Consider the following 25402-nt stretch of genomic DNA (forward strand, 5'->3'; position numbering starts at 1 on the left):
GAAGATTTGTCTCTGTCTCGGAAAGAGATGGCAGCAGAGCAGAGTAGAGACCCTGAGATTATCAAATTAAAGGAACAAGTTCTTCCAGATAGTGAAATTGATAAGGTGCCAGTAGGATATTAGTTTGAGAAAGGAGTATTAATGAGGAAGTGGAGACTGCCTACAATTCCTGCAAGTGATAAATGTAAGGTTATTCACCAGGTAGTTGTTCCTGAAGTTTATCGAAATGAGGTTTTAACCTTCACTCATTGTGTGCCCTTCGGTCGACATCAAGGGGTGAAGAAAACTGTGAACAAGATTTCTGAACATTTTTACTGGCCTGGTTTAAGAAAAGATGTAGCGGCATTTTGCAGAATGTGTCATACTTGCCAAATTGTGGGTAAACGTAATCAAGTTACTGCAGTGGCCCCACTGCCACCTATTCTTGCATTCGGTGAACCATTTTTCAAAATTATTTTAGATTGTGTAGGTCCATTACCAAAAACAGAAACTGGCCATCAATACTTGTTGACCATCATGTGCAGTACGTCTAGGTTTCCAGAGGCATTATCACTCGGGAATATAACGGCTAGAACTGTAACAAAGGCTCTTATAAAACTCTTTACTTATTTTGGGTTGCCTAAGGAAATACAATCTGATCAAGGCAGTAATTTTATGTCTGGATTGTTTCAACAGATAATTTATAAACTAGGAGCTATGCAGATTACCTTGTCTGCATACGATCCAGAATTGCAAGGTGCCTTGGAGAGGTTTCATTGTGCCTTCAAGACTCTAATTACGACATATTGTGTGGAAAATGAAAATGATTGGGATGACGGCATACACTTACTTCTATTTGCAGTAAGGGAGTCAGTACAGCAATCATTAGGTTTTAGTCCATTTGAACTTGTATTCGGGCATAGAGTTAGAGGATCTATAGCCTTATTAAAAGAACAATGGATTAAAAAGGAGTTACACACTAATTTGCTGGATTATGTTTTAAAATTTAAGGACAGATTACATAAAGCTTGTAGCTTGGCCAGGGAAAATTTAGAATTGGCTCAGGAGAAAATGAAAACCTGGTTTGTTAAAGAAGCTAGGATGAGGTCATTTAAGCCTGGAGGTAAGGTATTGGTTCTTCTCCCAGTGCAAACAAATCCTTTGCAAGCTAAATTTCATGGTCCTTATGAAATTAAGTCAAAAGTTAATGATGTGGATTATGTGATTAAAAACTCCAGATTGCAGAAGGCCAACACAACTTTGGCATATAAAAATGATAAAACCATATTATGAGAAACAGTCTGCTACTATGACTATCGTGGTCAATAATAATGAGTCTGATCTCATTAGGAACTTAGTGGATGATTCATCTGAAACTCATTCTAAACCCAACATTGTTCCTACCAGATTACCAAATTCAACAATTCTGGAAAATATTGATGAGAAATTAGCCCATTTACAGCCAGAGCAGAAGCAGCAGATGAAGCAATTAATTTTTAAATATAAGGATTTATTTCCAGACGTTCCTAGAAGAACCACAGTAGCTTCACATGATGTAGATGTTGGAATGCCAAACCCATAAAGCAACATCGATATAGGAAGAACATGGAAAAATGTGAACTTGCTGAGAATGAAATTAAGTATATGTTAGAGAATAACATTGTTAGACTTTCTAACTCAAATTGAAGTTCACCTTGTGATATGGTGCCTAAGTCAGACGGTAGTATTTAGTTTTGTACTGACTACAGGAAGGTGAACGCTGTAACGAAAACAGATGCGTATCCAATTCCTAGAGTGGATGATCGTGTAGATAAAGTTGGAAAAGCAAAGTTCCTTACAAAGACTGATTTATTGTAAGGGTATTGGTGTGTTCCATTGACGGTTGAGGTAGAGAGATTTCCGCATTTGTAACCCCATCTGGGTTATATGAATATAATGTTCTTCCTTTTGGGATGAAGGATGCCCCAGGTACTTTTCAGCAGATGATTAATTCTGTGATTCATGGGTTAAAAGATACAGATGCCTACGTTGATGATTTAGTTACAGGGAATGATACTTGGGACTCACACACTACTGCGGTGGAGAAACTATTTGAAAAGCTTTCAAAAGCTAACTTAACTATTAACTTAGCTAAAAGTGAATTTGGTCATGCCACTGTGACTTACCTTGGTTATGTTGTGGATCAAGGTAAGGAACCTCCTTTTCAGGCAAAAGTTCGGGCAATTTTAGAGGTCCCCACTCGAACTGGGAAAAAAACTCTCAGAAGGTTCTTGGGCATGGTCGGATATTACCGGAAATTTTGTAAGAATTTTGCTAATATTACCCATCCATTAACTAACCTCTTGAAGAAAAATGAAAAGTTTGTGTGGACAGCGCTTTGTCAAGGGGCATTTGAGAAACTGAAAACTATGATATGTCATCAACCTGTGCGCAAGGCACCTGACTTTGAAAAGCCTTTTTCGTTAGCTGTAGATGCTAGTGATGAGGCTGCAGTAGCAGTATTACTGAAAAAGAATGAGTATGACGAGGTCAATCATCTAGTCGCTTACTTTTCTAAAAAATTTAGTGAGCATCAAAGAAACTATTCGACTATAGAAAAAGAATTATTATCTCTTGTTTTGGCCTTAGAACACTTTGATGTGTATGTTGGTACAACTCAAAAGCCACTCATAGTTTACACCAATCATAATCCGTTAGTGTTTGTAAGATGTAAACAAAAATAGAAGGTTATTAAATTGGAGTTTGATTTTACAGGAGTACAATATTCTGATAACTCATATTAAAGGCAAAGATAATATGTTTGCTGTTTGTCTATCACGATGTTAAATGCACAATGTATTTTTTTATGGAGTGATATTTTAACATTTGTAACAATACTGTAAAGTGATTTGTAAGGAGCTGTGTGATAATACTGTGTATATTGCGTATTTTGTAAATTTTAAACATTTGTGTTTTTTTTGTAAATAATTGTTAAAATTTTGCTCATGACAGACCAAAATTTCTTTTTTTTTAGAGGGAGGTGTTACATTCCCTGTGGGTATCTTGTGACTGTCTTATGATCATGACGTAATGGAGAATCTGGAGAGCATGATATAATGGTCTTGTGATGGTGGGGTGATGTTGCTTCCCGCCAGATTGAGGTCATGTGTTGATCTGTTTCAACAGGTATAAAACGGGACGGCCTTGGTATGACGCAGGTCAGTTTGTTGCTAAATTCGTCAGTGACTCCGTTCTGCTACGTATTCGTTTCATGACGCAGTTTCATTTTAAAGTGCAGTTTTAATTTCTACTGTAAGAATCGTTGTGCCGGCAGTTCTGAAAATCGCTACTAGTTAAAATCCAGTCGGAGAGTGAAGAATGGAGTCTCAAGATGGCGCTTATGGAGTGAAGCGCTTTTAGGCTTTGCTCCAAACCTTTTACTTTTTTTTAACCTACAAACACCCCCTACCTGATCTTTCTATACCTATTCTAAAGGGGTTTAAACATATGAATTTTTTTCAACTGTTTGAATAATTTTCAACTCACTGAAATGTTTAAAGCAAAGGAATCGAAACAGACGAAAGAACCGGTAACTTTAGAAGCAATTGCGAATCTTATGGAGGGCAGACTTGGAAAATTGGAGAGTAAATTAACCGCAAAGCTCTCTACGTTCGATGAAATTTTAAAGACATTCGACGCAAAACTTCAAGCACTTACACTGGAGTCACAAAAACAACAAGCAAGTATTTTAGTTCTTGAAGAAGCCGCTCGCAAGAGAGATCGTATAATCGAAACTTTGCAAGAACAGCAAACTTCGACTTCTCAACAGATAGATCGTTATAAATCTAAAGTTACTGATCTTGAAAAACGCTCTCGAAGACAAAATCTTTGGTTAATTGGGATTCCGGAAAAATTTGAGAATGGCGATCTCACTGTTTTCTTCTCTAAATTTTTAATGGATGTCTTTGGTTCAGAAGTACTGGATTCCTCTCCAATAATCGACCGTGCACATCGCATTTCCCGTTTTCATTCAGATTCAAGTTTGAAACCACGGCAAGTAATTCTCCGGATCCATTATCCTCATACCAAAGAGCGTTTGATTCGGGCTGCAAGGAAAAAGGGTAGGATCAGCATTCAAGATTTTAAATTCCATATTCTGGAAGACCACAGCCCCGAAGTTTTAAGGGCAAGATTGGCTTTTAAATTGGTTATGTCGGAAATTCACCAGAAAGGCTACAAGCAAGCGCTGTTATTTCCAGCACACTTGAGAGTTACTCTCGAAGACGGAACTTATCGGCTGTTGAAATCTCCAGCGGATGCTCAAAGTTTTCTGGAAGAATAACATTTTATCGGGTTGACTAATGTAATAATTAGTTATAGATTTGGATGTTTTATAGAATGATTTTTTTTATGTATGGCTTACATGTATTTTTTATACATGGTTAAAGTTCGTTTTTGGTTTATTCTGAGTTTATTATTTTTTCATATTATTAGTCTGTTAGTTTTAAAAATAACTTATTAGGGTTTTTTTAAGTTTGTATACACTTTTTTATATTTTTAACGCTTAAATATTAAGATTTTAAAAAATAAAATGTCGTTTCTTCTTCCCGAAAGGCTTTAGTGCTTGGAACGTCACATCCGATTTGATGTGTTTGAATGTTTTAAACTCTCTTTTAAAACACTAATTCAGTATTATTCATGTATGGATTTTATCATTTTAATTTTTTTAAAATCCTTTTGTTTCATATATATATTACTAATTTTATATTTTAATTTTTGTTACACCAACCCTTTCTTATAATATGGGTGGTTTGTATCTTTTATTCAACTTTTTTTTGTCTGAGTTGCCGTCTTGAGACATGCGGGTAATTTTAGTGTTAGATTGCTTGCTCACCTCTTTTTGGCTTTTTTTCCTGGGGTTTTGAGGGTGGAGGGAGGGGGATTTTTCTTCTTTCTTTTCTTTTTGCTTACTTTATGCTTAGTTTTACTGCATGGGCTTATATGAAACTACAAAAATGGTTGCAGTGCCGTGACTTCAGATTTCTCCTTGAACTTACTACCCTCTTCCGGATTCATGAGTTCATCTTTTTTTTTTAACATTATGTGTTAATTGTAATAAATATTGTCAATATGGATAGGGTTATTAATTTTGTTTCTTGGAATACTAATGGTTTAAATCATCTGATCAAACGGAAAAAATATTCAAAATATTCCATAGAATGAATGCTAATGTTATCTTTGTACAAGAGACTCATGTAAGGAAGGTGGATAGTCAACGCTTTTTTAGGTTTTGGAAGGGCCAACAATATCACTCAAATTCTCAAGCCAAAGTAAGAGGCGTTTCCATTTTTATAGATTCATCAACCTCTTTTATACATCATGAAACAATTTCAGACCCACAAGGTAGATTTTTGCTTATTACTCGTCTACTTTTTAATCAAAAAGTTGTTTTAGTTAATGCTTATGCTCCAAACACTGATTGTCCTGAATTTTTTAAGTGTTTATTTACATCCTTTCCCAATTTGAATCAGTACAGACTGATAATGGGTGGGGATTTTAACTGTTGTTTAAACCCTTCGATGGATAGATCCAAGCCCACCCAAGTTCTCCCGAATAAATCAGCTTCTCTTATCAACTCTTTAGGACTGATTCAGCAATTTTCGAAATTTGGCGTTTTTTACACCCTAATGACAAAGAGTTTTCATACTTTTCTCATGTTTATCATAATTACTCAAGAATTGATTACTTTTTCATTGACCACCGTTTACTTACAGATGTTATCAATTGTAAATATGACTCTATTACCATTTCTGATCATGCACCTTTGAAGTTATCTATTAAGATAATGGATTCATGTATCAATGCTAAGTCTTGGAGGTTGAACTCTATATTATTGCAAGACTTAGACTTTGTCAATTTTATTAAACAACAAATTGATTTGCTTTTCTCAACAAATTCTACAGCAGAGATCTCTAGTGGAATTTTATGGGACACTTTTAAAGTATATATTCGTGGACAGATTATTTCATATTCTGCTGGAGTTAGGAAACAAACTAATTCTAAAATATTAACATTGGTTGATAAAATCAAAGCAATTGATAAGATTTATTACAGTGACCCCCAGCAAATAACTTTATAAAGAAAGAGTGGAACTTCAAATGGAGCATAGTATGTTATTATCCTCTTCGATTGAAAATCAGTTAATTAAATCTAGAACCCAGTTTTATGTATATGGAGATAAGTCTGGTAAATTATTGGCTAATCAATTGAAAACTGTTTCGGATAAACGACAGATTACTAGGATTCGTAAACAAGATGGCACTCTGACGATCGACCATAAAGAGATGAATAAAGCCTTTCAAGATTTTTATAATTCCTTATATCAATAGGAATTTACTGAGGATTCTTCTATAATAAATGAATTTTTAAGGAAATTGAATATTCCAAAATTAACAGTACAGGATAGTGTATTTTTAGATACACCTATCACGGAAACTGAAATAAAAAAGGTTATTTTTTCAATGAATTCCGGTAAAGCTTCTGGTCCAGATGGTTATTCTGCAGAATTTTAAAAATCTTTTCTTCTATACTTTCTCCTTGGCTTTGTAAAATTTTTAAAGATCCGTTAATTATAGGCAAATTGCCACAATCTTTTCATGAAGCTTCTATTTCTTTAATTCTTAAAAAAGATAAAGACCCTACTGAATGTGCATCCTATCGGCCTATATCCTTGCTGAATACAGATTTTAAGATTTTTAGTAAAATTTTGGCTACTAGATTAGAAAATATATTATCTCGAATCATTTCTGAAGATCAGACTGGATTTATTAACAATCGCTATTCATCTTTTAACTTTAGAAAGTTAATTAATATTATTTATACTCCTTACCCAAAATACCAGAATGTGTCATTTCTTTAGATGCTGAAAAAGCATTTGATAGAGTTGAATGGCCATATTTATTTAATACAATGCAGCATTTTAATTTTAGTTCAAAATTTATATCATGGATTAAATTAATATACCAAAAACCCTTAGCTGCGGTTTTTACCAATAATCAAAGATCTCCTTTTTTTCAGTTATTCCCTGGTACAAGGCAAGGTTGTCCTTTAAGTCCTTTACTATTTGACATCGCTTTAGAACCTTTGGCTAAAGCCATTCGTGAATCACCTAATATTTTGGGTATTACTCGTGGGGAGGGGACGTATAAGTTATCATTATATGCTGATGATTTGTTATTATACATATCTGACCCTGAAAGATCTATTCCTGCTATTTCGTCCTTGCTTGCTCAGTTTAGTAACTTTTCTGGTTATAAATTGAATTTTAATAAGAGCGAATTATTTCCATTAAATATGCAAGTTCCAATTTATAAACATTTACCATTTAAAGTTGTTACAGATTATTTTACTTATTTAGGTATTAAAATTACTAAAAAAAATATAAAGATTTATTTAAAGCTAACTTTTTACCCTTAATTGACCAAATTAAGCAACTTGCTATCAGGTGGTCTCCATTATCTTTGTCATTGGTTGGTAGAGTTAATGCTATTAAGATGATGGTATTACCTAAATTCTTATATTTATTTCAAGCATTACCAATTTTTATTCCTAAATTTTTTTTTGATATTACTGACTCCAAAATATCTTCTTATCTGTGGCAGAATAAAAATCCTAGACTAGGCAAAAAATATTTACAGAAGCCTAAGAAGGAGGGTGGTTTGGCTTTGCCAAACTTCAGATTTTACTATTGGGCAGTTAATATACGATATTTAATATTTTGGACACAAGAATTGACTAGAATTGCTTGCCCACAATGGGTAAATTTGGAATGTAAATCCGTACAAGACTTTACACTGTTTTCAATCTTAGGATTTTCACTTCCTTTTTCTTTATCTAAATTGAATAAACAAATAACTAATCCTATAGTCAAATACACATTGCGAATTTGGTTTCAATTTCGTAAATTTTTTGGTTTGAATAAGTTTATTTTATCATGCCCTATAATATCTAACTATTTCTTTCAGCCCTCTTTTATGGAAAACAAAAGGTATAATATGTTTTCATGATCTGTTTTTGGATGATAGTGTTATGTCCTTTGAACAGCTATCTAATAAATATAATTTAACTAAAACCCATTTTTTTTAGCTATTTGCAAGTTGGAAATTTTTTGTATAATGAGTTACAGTCTTTTCCGAAATTATGTCCATTGGACATTACGGAAAGAATTTTAGCTCTGAATCCTTGTCAAAAGGGTTTAGTAGCTGTCATTTATAACATGATCATGAAAATACAGCCAGATGTATCAGAAAAAAATTAAGAAGGAATGGGAAGAAGAACTGCATTGTCTTATATCCACTGAGCAGTGGGAGAAAAGTTTACTATCAGTCAATTCGTCCTCTGTGCTAAAAATGCCCTAATACAATTTAAGGTTGTACATAGAGCTCATATGTCTAAGGATAAACTTGCTCGATTTTATTCTCATGTTAATCCAACCTGTGACAGATGTCATTCTGATGTTGCTTCATTGACCCATATGTCTTGGTCTTGCCCTTGTTTACAAAATTACTGGAAAGGTATTTTCAGTACTATTTCAAGAGTTCTGAATATCAATTTCCAACCGCATTCTTTTACTGCAATTTTTGGTTTACTGATGATGGATAATAGTCGTTTATCCACTTCATCTTGACGAATGATTGCATTTGTTACATTAATGGCTAGAAGATCTATTTTATTGAATTGGAAAGAAATTAATCCTCCAAATATATTTCAGTGGTTTTCTCAAACTATCTCTTGTTTGAGCTTAGAAAAAATTAGAAGCGTTGTTTTTGATCCTTCAGTTAAATTTGAAGAAACTTGGAGACCATTTATTCAACATTTTCATATGAGTTAAATTGTCTTTTCCTAAACCTTACTTGTATTATCCTTAATTATTTGGATGGAGGTTCGGAGTTATTGGTGCTGCTGTATGTATTTAACATTATGCAATGGCCCATGTTGGTTAGTTTTTATTTCCTCTTTTTTGTTTTTTTTTTCTTTTTGTTTCTTTTGTTCATAAATACTGTGAGTTTGGGAGGCCGTATATATTGATGATTATATATTTGAATGTCTACTTAAACTATCAACTATGTACTCTCAAACACTTTGTATTCATATTTCATTTATGTTTGTTTAAAAACTAATAAAAAGATTTAAAAAGAAAAGAAAAAAGAAAGAGAGTGAAGAATGATTGAATTTCGGGAGGCCAAAGGATCGAGTAAAGTTGGTGACGTCGGTGGTAATACAGGATCAACCTTATGGAATCCTTATTCAGAAGGTGGTAATCTGCACCCACGATAGTCGCTGCTGTAAGAGGAGAAAGGACTGGGGCAGTGAGTTATTTGCCAAAAGGAAAAGGTCAGTTTATTTAAGCCATTTTTAATTCCTTCGTTGTAAATCCTTCAGGGAAGGCATATTTTGGTTGGGATCAACAGTAACGTCACGTCATAGAATTTGTTGCTTCAGAGAAAGTCTCTCCTAACTGACTGTATAAATCACTTGGACTTCTTGCATTATTGATTTAAGAACTGTGTTCACATTATTGCTTAAAGAACTTTTCAAATTGTCATATAGCAGTTAACTTCTGGTTAAGTTAGTCATTTGTTTACTTTTCATTTGTTATTGAGCTGTGTTTTAAATAAATGTTTTATTTGTTATAAAAAACCTGTTTCAATTCTATATTCATTGTTGATGGTGCCATAACATATTCGTAACAGTAGAGCAAAGGAACTACAAGCATAAAAAGACCCTGATGCGAGTTTGATACAAATCCCCAAATAGTAAAGATATTGTCTACAAATTAGAATGGGAAATAGGAAATGCATGCCACAAGTACAATGTTATGATAGTAAGAGGAGTAGGTTAGGAAAATCAAGTTGGTTTTGCATCTCTAGAGGGTGAATTTGTAGAATGTCTACAAGATGGTGTTTCACAGCAGCTCATAGTTATCAGTATGGGGGTGCACTAATGTTGATTGGGTGTTAAAAATTTCAGGAAGGACTAGATGGACCGAAGAGACTGTCTTTATGCTGTGCTACTCTTTGCATCTATGATTCTATGACTATGTATTGTATTTTGGGCCAGTAATCCTACCACCTGCTGTGCAGTAAAACATCTGTGTTGTTACCCTGCCCTCTCTCCCGATACGCTGATTCACCTGGTTGCACTGGAGACAGGGATTCGTGAAGGTTAATGGAATTCATCACTGTTCACAAAGAATGAGCACTGACCGAGAGGCATTTGCGTGCTTCTGTCAGATCTTTAAATCACAATTCAAAAGTACATTGAAATATTAGCAGAGGAAGAAAACAAACATTAAGCTGGACTATGATGAATGGTGTGTGAACACTGCTTGTCAGATTTAGCTACTGCATCGATACTTGGACTCAATAAAATAGGAAATTGAGTTTAAATTCCAGTAGTGCTGAGGAAATTAAATTCATTGAGCTGAACGATTCGACATTAAAGCTGGGAACAGTGACACAAATCCATACCTCACTGGACCCGGCACTGAATAGGGGGAAGGATATAATCATTGCCAACCTGCTGTTACTGGAACTGGACATTGGTAGGTGGACCACCGGACCCTCCGGTTCTGATGAAGAGTCATTGCCCGAAACTTCAACTGTTTATTCTTTTCCGTAGATGCTGCCTGACGTGTTGAGTTCCTCCAGCATTTTGTGTGTGTTGCTTTGGATTTTCAGCATGTGCAGAATTTCTTGTGTTTGTGACTTTAAACATCTACACCAGGATGACTGAATCTCATTAAATTGTGAGGCATTCTGATGCAAAATGCTGCAGAAGCTGGAAATCTGAAATAAACTTGAAAGAGGTGGGTGGTTCATTGGGTCAGGCAGTGACTATGGAGAAACAGCTCCCGGAAATGATGGTAACAGGGATAGCCCTCCTTATAGGGGTAATGGGAAACACTTGCATTCAAGCAGTGTTAGGATTAACAGGATTCCTGATGAATTATTTATTCTCCTCCATTGATGCTGCCTGACCTGCTGAATTCTTGCTGTGTGTTGCTCATGATTCCCAGTATCTGCAGAACCTCTTGTCCAAATGGGGATGGGGTGCCATAAAACTTGACTTCCGGTGATGGGTATCAGGATGGTGTGACAAACCCACTGTGAAAGTGGAAGAGGGGCACACTGATAACAGTCCTCAATTACCAATGCTTTTAGAGGAAGCGGCTGCCTTGGCATTTTGCAGGACAATTTTAGCTGTCTCCACCATTGCATCCAGTGAATTGTTTAGCATCATGAGAGTCACGGCAAAGGACGATGTTGCCCCAAATATAGAGCCCAAAATGGGGACAAAGTTGAGCAAGGGCTCAGCGATTGTCAGCGTCATTGCCAATGTGCTTCTCTGCATCAGCAGCACTACCTGCTGACGTGTGATCTCCCCGAACACCCAGACATCATTGCTACCTCTCTGCAGATCCGCTACACTGATCCCCACTCTCTGGGCCAGTTTGCGGAGGGATGCCTCATCCAGACCAAGGATCTTCCGTATGAACAGGATACCAGAGACAATGAGCATCAGATCACAGGCAAGAGACAAATCTGGAATGGTAATTGCACCGATACCCCCCGATATGGCAGACAGCATCTTGATGAAAGTCCGCAGAGACACACGCTTCCTCTCTATATCAGCCTCAGATGTGTTGGGGAGAGCTGTGATGAATAGATTCTTCTGTGTCTCCAAGCGATTGGATACCACAACCTCCCTTAATTTAGGAAAATCAAACTGGTCAAGGTCAAATGCGGAATAGAGGAAAACGGTAGTATTTTGTACCCCTGCTGACTTTAGTGAGGAGATACAATATTCCCTCAAGTCCCGGAACATATCCTTCTGGTTGTAACTCTTCTTACGGCTTTCTGCCCTGATAGTCTCGTCGATCTTAGAGCGCACCAGGTAGAAAGGTTTGCCCGCCTTCTTCAGTGCTTCAGCCAGTAACTTGTCATTATCCGTGAACCGAGCAGCAGTGACAATGATGCCCAAATCATACTCGGAAAAATTGGTTTTCTTCATGAATTTTTTCATCGGTAAGATTGGTGTATTCATCCTGGGGAAGTCATAGTACTGAACGTTAGGAAGGGTGGGTTGGGTGTAAGCTGTTATTTCATTGGTGGTCTCTGTGCTGCCAGTTCCGGCAGCCCCTTTCTCATTCTCATCCAAGTCAAGCAGGGCATTGATCAGAGTCGATTTGCCCGACCCGGACTCACCCATCACCGCAATCCGGATCTGTACATTTTCAAACTGCTTGGATTTTCTCTTGGTGGCCAATTCAAAACCCTTCTCTCCCTCTCTTTGATAGGTAGCCACCAGATCCTTCACGTCCTTGGCGCTGTAATACAGGTTGGATAGAACACCAGCCATTGCTCACTGAAAGAGGAAAACATGTTTATTATGTTGGAGAAGGATGTCGGCAGGAGATCTCAAAAGATCCATTGCGAACAAGCCACATGAAAATAAAATCAGCTTGATGGTATATGTAAGAAGGTGGTTGCTTTTCTAATTAGAGGGCGGCAATCACTGGTGTTTATGAGGTCTCCTGCTTCTTGTTATTGTATTAATTATTTGCATAAGAATATAAGTGCCATGATAACAATGTTGTTGGTCTAGCAGACTGTGGAGAAGGTTGTCTGAGATTACGACAAGATCCAGATCACTTGGGAAGTTTGGCCAAGGAGCAGCAGATGGAATTTAACGGACGTTTGCAAAGTGAATAATTTCAGAAATACACGAAGTGCAGGGAAAATACAGTATCAACAGTTCCCTGAAAATAGTGTCACAGGACAGTGACATAGAAATTCAAAGCAACACATACAAAATTTAGAGGCAAATTAGCAGGCCAGGCAGCATCTATATAAAATATAAAACAGTTGATGTTTCGGGCCGAGACCCTTCAAGAGGAGAAGTCAGAGTAAGAAGGTTGGAAGGGAGTAAGAAGGACAAGATAGTACTGGAACTGGAACGCGGACTTCACAGACCAGACCATGACAATCTCAGTGGTTGGGAAGATGTTTGATTTGATTATTAAGCATGGGGTCTCAGGGTACTTGGACGCACATGATAAAATAGACCATAGTCAGCATGATCTTCTCGAGGAAATATCTTGTCAGACAAATCTGTTGGAATTCTTTGAAGAAATAACAAGCAGGATCGACAAAGGAGAATTGGTTGATGTTGTGTACCTGGATTTTCAGAAGGCCTTTGACAAGTTTCTACACATGAGGCTGCTCAACAAGCTATGAGTCCATGATATTACAAGAAAGATTCTAGCATTGAATGGCAGGTGGCTAAGTGTGGGAATAAAGGGAGCCTTTTCTGTCTGGCTGCCGGTGGCCTGTAGTGTTCTACAGGGGTCAGTTTTGGCACTGATACTTTTCACATTATATGTCAATGATGTATTTGATAGAATTGATTGTTTTGTTGGTAAGTTTGCAGTCAATATGAAGATGGGCAGAGTGGCAGTTAGTTTTGAGGAAGTAGAGAATAAACGGATTAGGAGAATGAACAAGGAAGTTACAGATGGGATACAATGTTGGGAAGTGTTTGGTCATGCACTTTGGTAGAGGAAAAATGCAGAGAAAATGGAAGAACTGAGTCACAAAGGCACTTGGGAGTCCTTGTGTAGGATTGCCTAAAGGTTAACATGCAGGTTGAGTCTGTGGTGAGGAAGACAAATGCAATGTTAGCAATCTTTTCAAGAGGACAGCCTCAGGATAGAGGGGTACACTTTCAAAACAGAGATGCGGAGAAATTCCTTTAGCTGACTGCTACTCGTATGATAACCCTTTCATTCCTGTGAACTTTCATCCTTGTGAACTTCCTCTGGATCCATTCCAATGCCAGCACATCTTTTCTAAGATGAGGGGCCCAAAACTGTTCACAATACTCAAGGTGAGGCTTCACTAGTGCGTTATAAAGCCTCAGAATCACATTCTTGCTCTTGTATTCTAGACCTCTTGAAATTAGACCATATGACTTAGTAGCAGAAGTAGGCCATTCGGCCCATCAAGTCTGCTCCACCATTCAATCATGGCCTGATCCACTTCATCCCCACTCCCCTGCTTTCACCCCATACCCTTTGATGCCCTGACTAATCAAGAGCCCATCTATCTCTGCCTTAAAAACACCCAATAACTTGGCCTCTACAGCTGCTTGTGACAACAAATTCCACAGATTTACTACCTTCCGACTAAAGTAATTTCTCTGCATCTCAGTTCTAAAAGGACGTCCTTCAATCTTGAAGTCGTGCCCTCTTGTCCTATATTCCCCTACCATGGGAAATAACTTTGCCATATCTAATCTGTTCAGGCCTTTTAACATTTGGAATGTTTCTAAGATATCCCTACTCATTCTCTTGGATTCCAGGGAATACAGCCCAAGAGCTGCCAGAGGTTCCTCATATGATTACCCTCTTATTCCTGAAATCATACTCATGAAACTTCTCTGAACCCTCTCCAATGTCAGTATATCCTTTCTAAAATGAAGAGCCCAAAACTGCACACAATACTCCAAGTGTGGTCTCACGAGTGCCTTATAGAGCCTCAACAACACATCACAGCTTTTATATTCTATACTTCTAGAAATGAATGTCAACGTTGCATTCACCTTCTTCACAACCGACTCAACCTACAGGTTAAACTTTAGGGTATCTTGCACAAGGACTCCCAAGTCTCTTTGCATCTCTGCATTTTGAATTCTCTAAATAATTCATCTAAATAATAGTCTGCCCATTTATTTCTTCCCCCAAAGTGCTTGACCATACACTTTCCAACATTGTATTTCATTTGCCACTTCTTTGTCCATTCCCCTAAACTATCTAAGAGTAGCTGCAGGCTCTCTGTTTCAACACTGCACACTCCTCCACCTATCTTTGTATCATCTGCAAATTTAGCTGCAAATCCCTTCATACCATAGTCCAAATCATTGACATAGATAGGAAAAAGTAATGGTCCCAACATCCACTCCTGTGGAACTTCACTGGTAACCAGCAGACAGACAGAATAGGAACCTTTTATTCCTGCTCTCTGTTTTCTGTCTACCAGCCAATGCTCCACCCACGCTAGTAACTCCATTGTAATTCCATGGGCTCTTATCTTGCTAAGCAGCCTCATCTGCGGCACCTTGTCAAAGGCCTTCTGAAAATCCAAGAACACCACGTCTACTGCATCTCCTTTGTCTACCCTGCTTGTAATTTCCTCAAAGAATTGCAGTAGATTTGTCAGGAAGGATCTTCCTTTCAGGAAACCATGCTGACTTTGTCCTATCTTGTCATGTGCCTCCAGGTATGCTATAATCTCATCCCTAACAATCGATTCCCATCCACTGATGTCAGGCTAACAGGTCTATAGTTACTGCTGCCTCTCACCTTTCTTAAATAGAAGAAAATTGCAATTTTCCAGTCATCTGGTACAATGCCAGAATCTATTGATTCTTCAAAGATAATCGTTCACACCTCCGCAATCTCTCTAGCTACTTCCTTCAGAACCCAAAGGTGCATTCCATCAGGTCCAGGAGATTTATCCAACCTCAGACCATTAAGCTTTCTGAGTACCTTCTCAGTCGTAATTTTCACTGCACAAGCTCCACCTCCCTGATATTCTTGAATGTCCGGTATACTGCAGACTTCTTCCACTGTGAAGATTGATGCAGAATACACATTCACTTCCCACACCATCTCTGCTTCTTTCATTACAATATCTCCAACATCACTTAGTATTGGTCCTATATCTATCCTCAACTCTCTTTTACCCTTTATATACCTAAAAATGCTTTCTGTATCTGCTTTGATATTAGTCACCAGCGTCCTCTCGCAATTCATCTTTTCCTTCTGAATGACTATCTTAGTTTCCTTCTGCAAGTTATTAAAAGCTCCCCAGTCCTCTTCTTCCCACTAGCTCTGGCTTCCTTGTATGCCCTCTCTTTTGCTTTTGAGTGCTAACATTGAGTTGCCACTGATTCAATCTGCAAGCTAATCTTTAGGGTGATCTGAACAAAGACTCCAAAGTCCCTCTGCATATCAGATCCCTGGATTTTCTCCCTGCTTAGAAGGTAGTCTACACATTTATTTCTGCTAACCAATGTGAATGACCATGCATTTCTGAACATTATATTTCATTTGCCACTTTCTTGCCCATTCTTCTAATTTGTATAAATCCTCCTGCATCTTACCTGTTTTCTCAACACTACCTGCCCCTTCACCAATCTTCATATCATCTGCAAACTTGGCAACAAAGCCATTTATTCCATCATCTAAATAATGTATATACAGCATAAAAAGAAGTGGTCCCAACACCGACCCCTGCCTAACACCAGTAGTCACTGGCAGCCAACCAGAAAAGGATCCTTTTATTCCCACACAAAGTCTCCTACCAATCAGCTAATGCTCTAACCAAGTTAGTAATTTTCCTGTAATATAATGGCCTCTTAACTTGGTAAGCAGCCTCATGTGTGGCACCTTATCAAAGGCCTTCTGAATGTCCAAATATACATCTACTCCATCCCCGTTATCTATCATACTTGTCATCTCCTCAAAGAATTCTAACAGGATCCTCAGGCAGGATTTTCCCTGAAGGAAACCATGCTGACTTTGTACTTGTCAGAACAATGGATTCAGCAAAACAGTGGATACAGCAATTGCACTTGTGAATATGGACATGTCAGCTAATTATTCTTTCATTGTGGTAGAATTTAATTCCATACTTGTCATCGTAGTGCTTGTCGAGATTTGGACACAAATTCGAGAAATTGGACTGCCGAGTCAACTGACTCTGAAGACTAGTGGTATTCATTTTATATTTAGTTGTTCTTTTCAACCACAGTGTAGACTATCTTACCATTTCAGAGTTTTACTTAACGGCCCTATTTGGCATAACCCTTATTGTTTTATTTCCCTTTCAACACTGTTCGCTTGAAAGTCTGTGAACTAACGACCTGCTTCAGTGTCTCTCACTCCGCACTTGAGCCATATCCAAACCTGGTGACAGGAAGACTCGAGCACACAAAGATGGACCCAGCAGAGAGAGAACAGCTTATCCACTGCTTAGTTTTTGATTTGTTGTGTGCCCTTTCTTTTTTTTTACAATAGCTTTGACTTCGCTTGTCAGCCATGCTTGTACTATTTTACCATTAGAGTATTTCTTCATTTTTGGAATGCACATGTCCTGCACCTTCCTCATTTTTTCCAGAAATGCACACCATTGCTGACTCTGCTGAGATCCCTGCCAGCAGCTCCTTCCAACTTACTTTGGCTGGCTCCTCCCTTATACAGCTGTAATTTTCCTTATTCCATTGAAATTCTGCTACATCAGACTTTACATTTCCCTATCAAGTTTCGAGTTGAACACATATTGTGATCATAGACCCTTCAGCTCATCTGGTCTATGATGACACAACCTGCTTAGTCCCACGTCCCCGCAACCGGTTCATATGCTGCCAAGCCCCTCCTATCCGTGTACTTATTCAATCTTCTGTTAAGTATTACCACTTGATCCCGGATTCTACTCTTCCTTTGGCAGTTCTTTCCACACTCTCACCACTCTGAGTGAAGAATTTTCTCCTCAGATTCCCTTGAAGTATATCGCATTTCATCCGAACCTATGACCTCTAATTCTAGTCTCACCCAGCCTGTTGGATCATCCCTAAATCTGCTGTGCTCCAGGCAATAAACTCCTAACTATTTCAATTTTGTCTGCAAACCAGGTCCTGAAATCCCATCAAAATCCTTGTAAAATTTCGCTGCACTCTTTTCATGTTATTGATATCCTTCCTGTAGGAAGAGGGCCAGCAACTGAACAAAATACTCTAAATTAGACTTCTAAACTTCAATGTCAAAACAACATCCTAATCTCTGTACTCATTACTTTGATGGATGGAGACCAATGTGTCAGAAGTTCTCTTTCGGACTATCTACGTGTGATGCCACTTTCAAAGTATTATGGATGCCATTGACGTTCCATTCCTACTCTAGTTTGTCCTCCCAGTATTAACACCTCACTCTTGTCTGCTTCAGCTTCCATCTTTCAACTTCCTGCCCAATTTTTTCCAGCTGGTTGAGATCTCACTGTAAACTTTGATATCTTTCCTGCACGTCCACTATGCTCCCAATCTTGGTGTCATCCGCAAATCTGCTGAACTGGTTACCACATTACCGTTTAGATCACCAAAGAGCAAGAAAGAGCACAGCAGGATCCCCGGCAACACATTATTAGTCACATGAGGTGATGGGCTGGTAGTCACACAGACTGGGATTGGCTCTGAGAACACCTACACTCTTGTCTGCTGCAACAAACAAGATAAGATCTCGCAGTGGCATAACATTTCAATTCCAAGTCCCACTTCCACGCTGCTATACCTATCCACTGCTTCCTCTACTACCATGTTGAGCCAAATGCTGGTTGATGGAGCAAAGTTACATTCCATCTTAGTAGTCCCCGAGCTGCTGTCATGGACATCGATTTCTCTAAGTTAACCTCATTCACTGTGTCCTCCCCCTTTATCTCACTCAATGTCAAAATCCTCTTAATCCTTCTCACTCCCTTTCCCACCCTCACAACGCGCTCCTCATGTTCACCACGTCTTTCCCTTTATTAAATGCTTCACCGTCCTCTCCTAACAGATACCTTCCCTTTTCAATCTATCAGCCGCATGCTTCTAACATGATTACGTCTTATCACCTTTCCCTCCCAACCACCTTTCCTTCAGCTGGACTCAACTATCAGCTGCCAACTTGTACTCCTCACCCCCTCCAACATGTTATGTTGGCTTCTGCCTCAGTCCTTTCCACTGCTGATGAAGGGCCTTTTCCCGAAAAGTCAAGTGCTCATTTCCCTCCGTAGATGCAGCCTGATTTTCTGAGTCCTTCCAGCATTTTATAGAACATAGAACATTACAGCAGAGTACAGGCCCTTTGGCCCACAATGTTGTGCACACCCTTAAACTCTGCCTCCCATATATCCCCCATCTTAAATTTCTCCATATACCTGTCTAGTAGTCTCTTAAACTTCACTAGTGTGTCTGCCTCCACCAGGCAGTGCATTCCACACACCAGCCACTCTCTGAGTAAAAAACCTTCCTCTGATAGCCCCCTTGAACTTCCCACCCCTCACCTTAAAGCCATGTCCTCTTGTATTGAGCAGTGGTGCCCTGGGGAAGAGGTGCTTGCAGTCCACTCTATTTATGCCTCTTAATAACTTGTACACCTCTATCATGTCTCCTCTCATCCTCTTTCTCTCCAAAGATTAAAGCCCTAGCTCCCTTAATCTCTGATCATAATGCATACTGTCTAAACCAGGCAGCAATCTGGTAAATCTCTTCCGTACCATCTCCAATGCTTCCGCATCCTTCCTATAGTGAGGCGACCAGAACTGGACACAGTACTCCAATTGTGGCTTAACCAGAGTTTTATAGAGCTGCATCATTACCTCACGACTCTTAAACTCTATCCCTCGACCTATGAAAGCTAACACCCCATAAGCTTTCTTAACTACCCTATCTACCTGTCAGGCAACTTTCAGGGATCCGTGGACATGTACCCCCAGATCTCTCTGCTCCTCCACACTACCAAGTATCCTGCCATTCACTTTGTACTCTGCCTTGAGTTTATCCTTCCAAAGTGTACCACCTCACACTTCTCCGGGTTGAACTCCATCTGCACTTCTCAGCCCATTCCTGCATCATATCAATGTCTCTCTGCAATCTTTCACAATGCTCTGCACTATCTACAACACCACCAACCTTTGTGTCATCTGCAAACTTGCCAACCCACCCTTCTACCCCCACATCCACGTCGTTAATAAAAATCATGAAAACTAGGGGTCCCTGTACCGATCCTTGTGGGACACCACTAATCACAACCCTCCAATCCGAATGTACTCCCTCCATCACGACCCTCTGCCTTCTGCAGGCAAGCCAATTCTGAATCCATCTGGCCATCATCCCTGGATCCCATGCCTTCTGACTTTCTGATTAAGCCTACAGTGTGAAACCTTATCAAATTCCTTACTAAAATCCATGTAGATCACATCCACTGCACTACCCTCATCTATATGCCTGGTCACCTCCTCAAAGAACTCTATCAGACTTGTTAGGCATGATCTGCCCTTCACAAAGCCATGCTGGCTGTCCATGATCAGACCATGATTCTCTAAATGCCCATAGATCTTTTCCAACAGCTTTCCCACCACAAACGTAAGGCTCACTGGTCTATAATTTCCCGGACTATCCCTACTACCTTTTTTGAACAAGGGGAGAACATGCGCCTCCCTCTAATGCACCGGTACCATTCCCATGGACAACGAGGACATAATGATCCTAGCCAGAGGCCGAGCAATCTCTTCCCTTGCCTCATGGAGCAACCTGGGGAATTATCCGTCCTAATGTACTTTTACAACTCCAACACCTCAACCTCACCTCAATCCCAACTTCAACCTCACTCATATTGTCCTCACAGTCATCACTTTCCCTCTCAGTGATGAATACCGAAGAGAAGTATTCATTGAGGACCTCGCTCACTTCCACAGCCTCCAGGCACATCTTCCCACCTTTATGTCTAATCAGTCCTACCTTCACTCCTGTCATCCTTTTGTTCTTCACATAATTGAAGAATGCCTTGGGGTTTTCCTTTACCCTACTCGCCAGGGCCTTCTCATGCCCCCTACTTGCTCTCCTCAGCCCTTTCTTAAGCTCCTTTCTTGCTACCCTATATTTCTCAATAGACCCATCTGATCCTCGCTTCCTAAACCTCATGTATGTTGCTTTCTTCCACCTGACTAGATTTTCTACCTCACCTGTCACCTATGGTTCCTTCACCCTACCATTCTTAATCTTCCTCACGGGGACAAATTTATCCCTAACATCCTGCAAGAGCTCCCTAAACTTTGACCACATTTCCATAGTACATTTCCCTGCAAAAATATCATCCCAGTTCACACCCGCAAGTTCTAGCCTTATAGCCTCATAATTTGCCCTTTCCCAATTAAAAATTTTCCTGTCCTCTCTGATTCTATCCTTTTCTATGATAATGATAAAGGCCAGGGAGTGGTGGTCACTGTCCCCCAGATGCTCTCCCACTGAGAGATCTGTGCCCTGACCCGGTTTGTTACCTAATACTAGATCCAGTATCCCATTCCCCCTAGTCGACCTGTCAACATATTGTGACAGGAATCCGTCCTGGACACTCTTAACAAACTCTGCCCCATCTAAACCATTGGAACTAATCAGGTGCCAATCAATATTAGGGAAGTTAAAGTCACCCATGATAACAACCCTGTTATTTTTGCACCTTTTCAAAATCTGCCTCCCAATCTGCTCCTCAGTATCTCCACTGCTACCAGGGGGCCTATAGAATACACCCAATAGAGTAACTGCTCCTTTCCTGTTCCTGACTTCTATCCATACTGACTAAAAAGAGGATCCTGATACATTACCCAACCTTTCTTTAGCTGTAATAATATCCCTGACCAGTAATGCCACCCCTCCTCCTCTTTCTCCCCCCTCTCTAAAACACTGAAATCCAGGAATATTGATAATCGATTCCTGTCCTGGTGCCAGCCAAGTCTCTGAAATGGCCACTACATCATAATTCCAGATATGTATCCAAACTCTCAGTTCATCACCTTTGTTCCTGATGTTTCTTGCATTGAAGTACACACACTTTAGCCCTTCTACCTTACTACTTTTACACACTTTATTCTACTTCTCTTTCCTCAAAGCCTCTTTATGCACTATACTTGCAGTTCTCAGATTACCTTTATCCTCCTCCACCTCACTATCTGCTCTAACACTCTGTTTCCCCTCCCCCTGCAAATCTAGTTTAAACCTCCCGGAGCAGCACGAGCCAACCTTCCCGCAAGGTTGTTAGTTCCCCTCCAGTTCAGGTGCAATCCGTCCCTTCGGAACAGTTCCCACCTTCCCTGGAACAAGGCCCAATTGTCCAGAAACATTAAGCCCTCCCTCCTGCACCATCTCCTTAGCCACGTATTTAGCTGCATTATCTGCCTATTTCTAGCCTCACTAGCACGTGGCACAGGTAACAATCCTGAGATTGCAACCCTGGAGGTTCTGTCCCTCGACTTAGTACCTAACTCCCTAAACTCTCTTTGCAGGACCTCCTCCTTCTTCCTATCCACATCATTGGTCCCTACATGGACCACGATATCTGGCTGCTCACTCTTCCTCTTGAGGATACTGAGAACTCGATCTGAGATATCTCAGACCCTGGTACCAGGTAGGCAACAGACCATCCAAGATTCTTGATCTCTCCCACTGGACCTCTTATTTGTCCCCCTAACTATCGAATCCCCTATCACTACTGCTCTCCTCTTTTCCCTCCTTCCCTCCTGAGCGGAGAGTCCAGTCTCGGTGCCAGAGATGTCACCACTGCAACGTGTCCCTGGTAGTCCGTCCCCAACAACAGTATCCAGAATGATATATTTATTGTTAATGGGAATGGCAACAGGGGTGCACTGCTTTTCCTGTCTATTCCCCTTCCCTCTCCTGACATTACACCCAGCTACCTGTCTCTTGACTCTTTGGGCTGACTGTCTCCCTGAAACTCCTGTCTATTTCTACCTCTGCCTCGTGAATGATCCGAACTTCATCCAGCTCCAGCTGCAATTCCCTAAGTCGGTTTGTCAGGAGCTGCAGCTGGATGCACCTTTTACAGGTGTAGTCATCAGGGACAATTGTGCTCGCCCTGACTTCACACATACTGCAAACAGAGCACTGGTCTGCCCTAACTGTGGCCTCCATTACCTACTCCTAAACTAATTAGATTAATTAAAGGAGCTAACCCGTCCTTACCTGTCTGGGACAAGTTCGATCTCAGCCTCTGCTCGCCAAAGCCTTCCTACTACGTTGCCCACTCCATTAATCTGTTCGCTTTTTAATCTCTATCTCTTTGATTGCATTGCTACTTCCGGGGGTTGTGGTGGGGGGGGGGTGCGGGGGTGTGGAGGTCTACGCGGTTGTTCGAAGTAGTGATCAGTCAGTTCGACTCCTCGGACCAAATTTGGGAATATTCAGTCAATCGCCACGCAACTATCGCCGATATGAACAATTTAACTGGGTAATGTTCAGTTTCACTGTTGCAACAATCTTTAACAGTCTTTAGTGCTGTTCGCAGAAATCTCGTCAGTTTCAAACCCAGACAAAGATTGGAAATACTCAGTAACGTGCTCGGAAACTCGTAAAAATATAAACATTTTACCTGTATAGAGTTCAATTTCCCTGCTGTATCACGCTTGTTTATGGAATGGCTTAGAATGTCACTTAGCGCTCCCAATCCAGAACGAAATTAATTCTGGGCACCCTCTGGTAAACATAGAACGGAAAACATTGCAGACTCTTGACTCACGTTGCCGCACCGATACCTTAGCCGAAGTAACCCCGAAACTAAGACGAATCTAACCCTTCCCCAAGATGGCGCACTATATTGTCATCATCCATATCCTCATCTAGAGTATCTTAAATGTCCCTAAAATATCTGCCTCAGCCAGCACCCCGGAAGTGCGTCCCATGTACCAATCACTCTGTGTAAAAGTCAACTGTACATACCCCTCCCCCAAACCAATACTTTTCTCCAATGACTTTAAAACTATTCCTTCTCTGATTAGCCATTGCTACACCGGGCAAACAATGCCAGCTGTCCCCTCCATCCATATATTTTTTCATGTTACGCAACTCTGTCAAATCTCCTCTAATCCTCCCTTGCTCCAGAGAAACACAACCCTATCTTGCTCAAACATTTCTGGCGAGGCATGTCCAGGGGACATCCTGGTAGATTTATCCCGCACCCTCTCAAAACCTTACACATCCATTCGATAATGAGGCGACCGAAACTGAACACAATAGTGCAAGTGTGGTGTGGTAAGAGAGAAATTATCTCATGTCACACCCCGGTTGCTGGGCGTTGTGACTCACGTAGCCCCCTCCTCTCAAACCTATCACCCAGACAAGTCCCAGTAACCCCAACACATTCACTGGGAGAGCAGGCCATGCCAGAGGGGTGGCACGGCGAGAGGAGCGGTCATAATTTCACCAATCCAAAGGGTGAGCGGTATCAGGGGAGAAGGACAGAAGCTACAAAGATCTCCCAAACTGGGAATAATGAGGACTGATTGATCTCCAGCCTTTGACAGGGGTCTGCAGTGGAGGACATAGGGCAATTAGAGGTCCACAGGATTGGTCGCAGATAGCTCGTCAGCTTGAAAATGTCGGAGAACATTTGGCGCTTGTCAGAAAGTTGCTCAAAGTCTAGTACAAACAAAAGTTGGTATGTGCTGAATTGTTGCAGTGTTACGTATTCGGGCAACAATAATATAGATGAGTTAGGCAAGGGGTTTTATAACGAATAACACGTTTATTAAACACTGATAACAAACCCCCTTCAAATGTAAACAAACCCAAACAATGGTCCGAGCTCAGCTGCTGACAGCTGGTCAGACAGTTCTTAATAGCTTTGCAGTCTCAAACAGTCTTTAAAGTAGTATTGAAAAAAACTCAGTTCTCTAAAGCGAATTGCCGAATGAAAACAGTTCAAAGAACGATATGCCGACAGTTCAAAAGCTCACGGTACTTTTAGGAGAGACTTTTTAAAGCGATTTAAATTCTCTTCCACGTCGATGTCCTTCGATTCCCAGCGTCGAACTCCCACGTCGAATTTTATTAAATATAACAACTTAAAGTGACTGACCTTCCTTCCAAAATATTCTCAATCTCCCGCTTCCCAGCGGAGACTATCGTGAGAATAGTAAACGAAATCCTTCCGAATGAGGATCAAACAAAGTCGAAGTCAATCCATCGAAAATCAATTCTTCTCGATCTCCATTTTCCAAACTTTTCTTCACTCTCCATCAGCAAAGAAACCGTTGGCTCTGACCTTTTAAACTTTAGGCATTATATAGAACTTCATTTTTAACTAAACTGCGTCATCACATTAAATCACACAGTAACATGAAGTCATCTTGGCAAATCCAGCCACGAACTGCCCCACCTGACAGGGTGGGTCTTCCTTTTATACCCTGTAGAAAAAACCTGTCACATGACCTCTACTGGCGGGAAAATGACATCACTCCACCATTACCTCATGTCCAGTATAACTTCAACCCCAGTCACGTGACAAGGGTACCACTGTCATGTGTCACGGGTACGTAACAGCAGTGATCTTAATCCAAAACGAAACTAATTCTACGCACTCTCCGAATAACGGTGGAATTACTCCAAAACACACCACTGAATGATGGGCGCTGTCACATTGCAACTGAAATACCCTCACATTCATCCACACAGACCGACCACCTTACCGTTAGTCTCAGGTGAACTCCAAGGAAAAACAACTCCTTCGTTAAACAGCCTGTTCCCAGACTGGGCAATGGCCATTCACGGACTGCCT

General features: G+C 40.1%; 1 protein-coding gene across 5 annotated transcripts; it reads right to left on the reverse strand.

Annotated features, from left to right (window-relative positions):
- Window positions 1-1605: 1605 nt before the first annotated feature.
- LOC140729936 (interferon-gamma-inducible GTPase 10-like) lies at window positions 1606-25402 on the reverse strand. Of its 5 annotated transcripts, none has more exons than XM_073050104.1 (4): window positions 25314-25402; window positions 23219-23322; window positions 10537-12384; window positions 1606-4064 (listed from the first exon to the last, which is right to left on the reverse strand). In XM_073050104.1, exon 3 carries the CDS (start codon window positions 12376-12378, stop codon window positions 11161-11163), a length of 1218 nt encoding a protein of 405 aa, XP_072906205.1. In that variant the 5' UTR covers window positions 12379-12384; window positions 23219-23322; window positions 25314-25402; the 3' UTR covers window positions 1606-4064; window positions 10537-11160. The 5 variants fall into 5 exon arrangements, 4 of the variants coding, with proteins under 4 accessions (XP_072906205.1, XP_072906207.1, XP_072906208.1 ...); XM_073050106.1 differs by lacking the exon at window positions 25314-25402 and adding an exon at window positions 24704-25156; XR_012099434.1 differs by lacking the exon at window positions 10537-12384.

Source organism: Hemitrygon akajei, chromosome 7, assembly GCF_048418815.1.
Source record: "Hemitrygon akajei chromosome 7, sHemAka1.3, whole genome shotgun sequence".
Classification (NCBI taxonomy): domain Eukaryota; kingdom Metazoa; phylum Chordata; class Chondrichthyes; order Myliobatiformes; family Dasyatidae; genus Hemitrygon; species Hemitrygon akajei.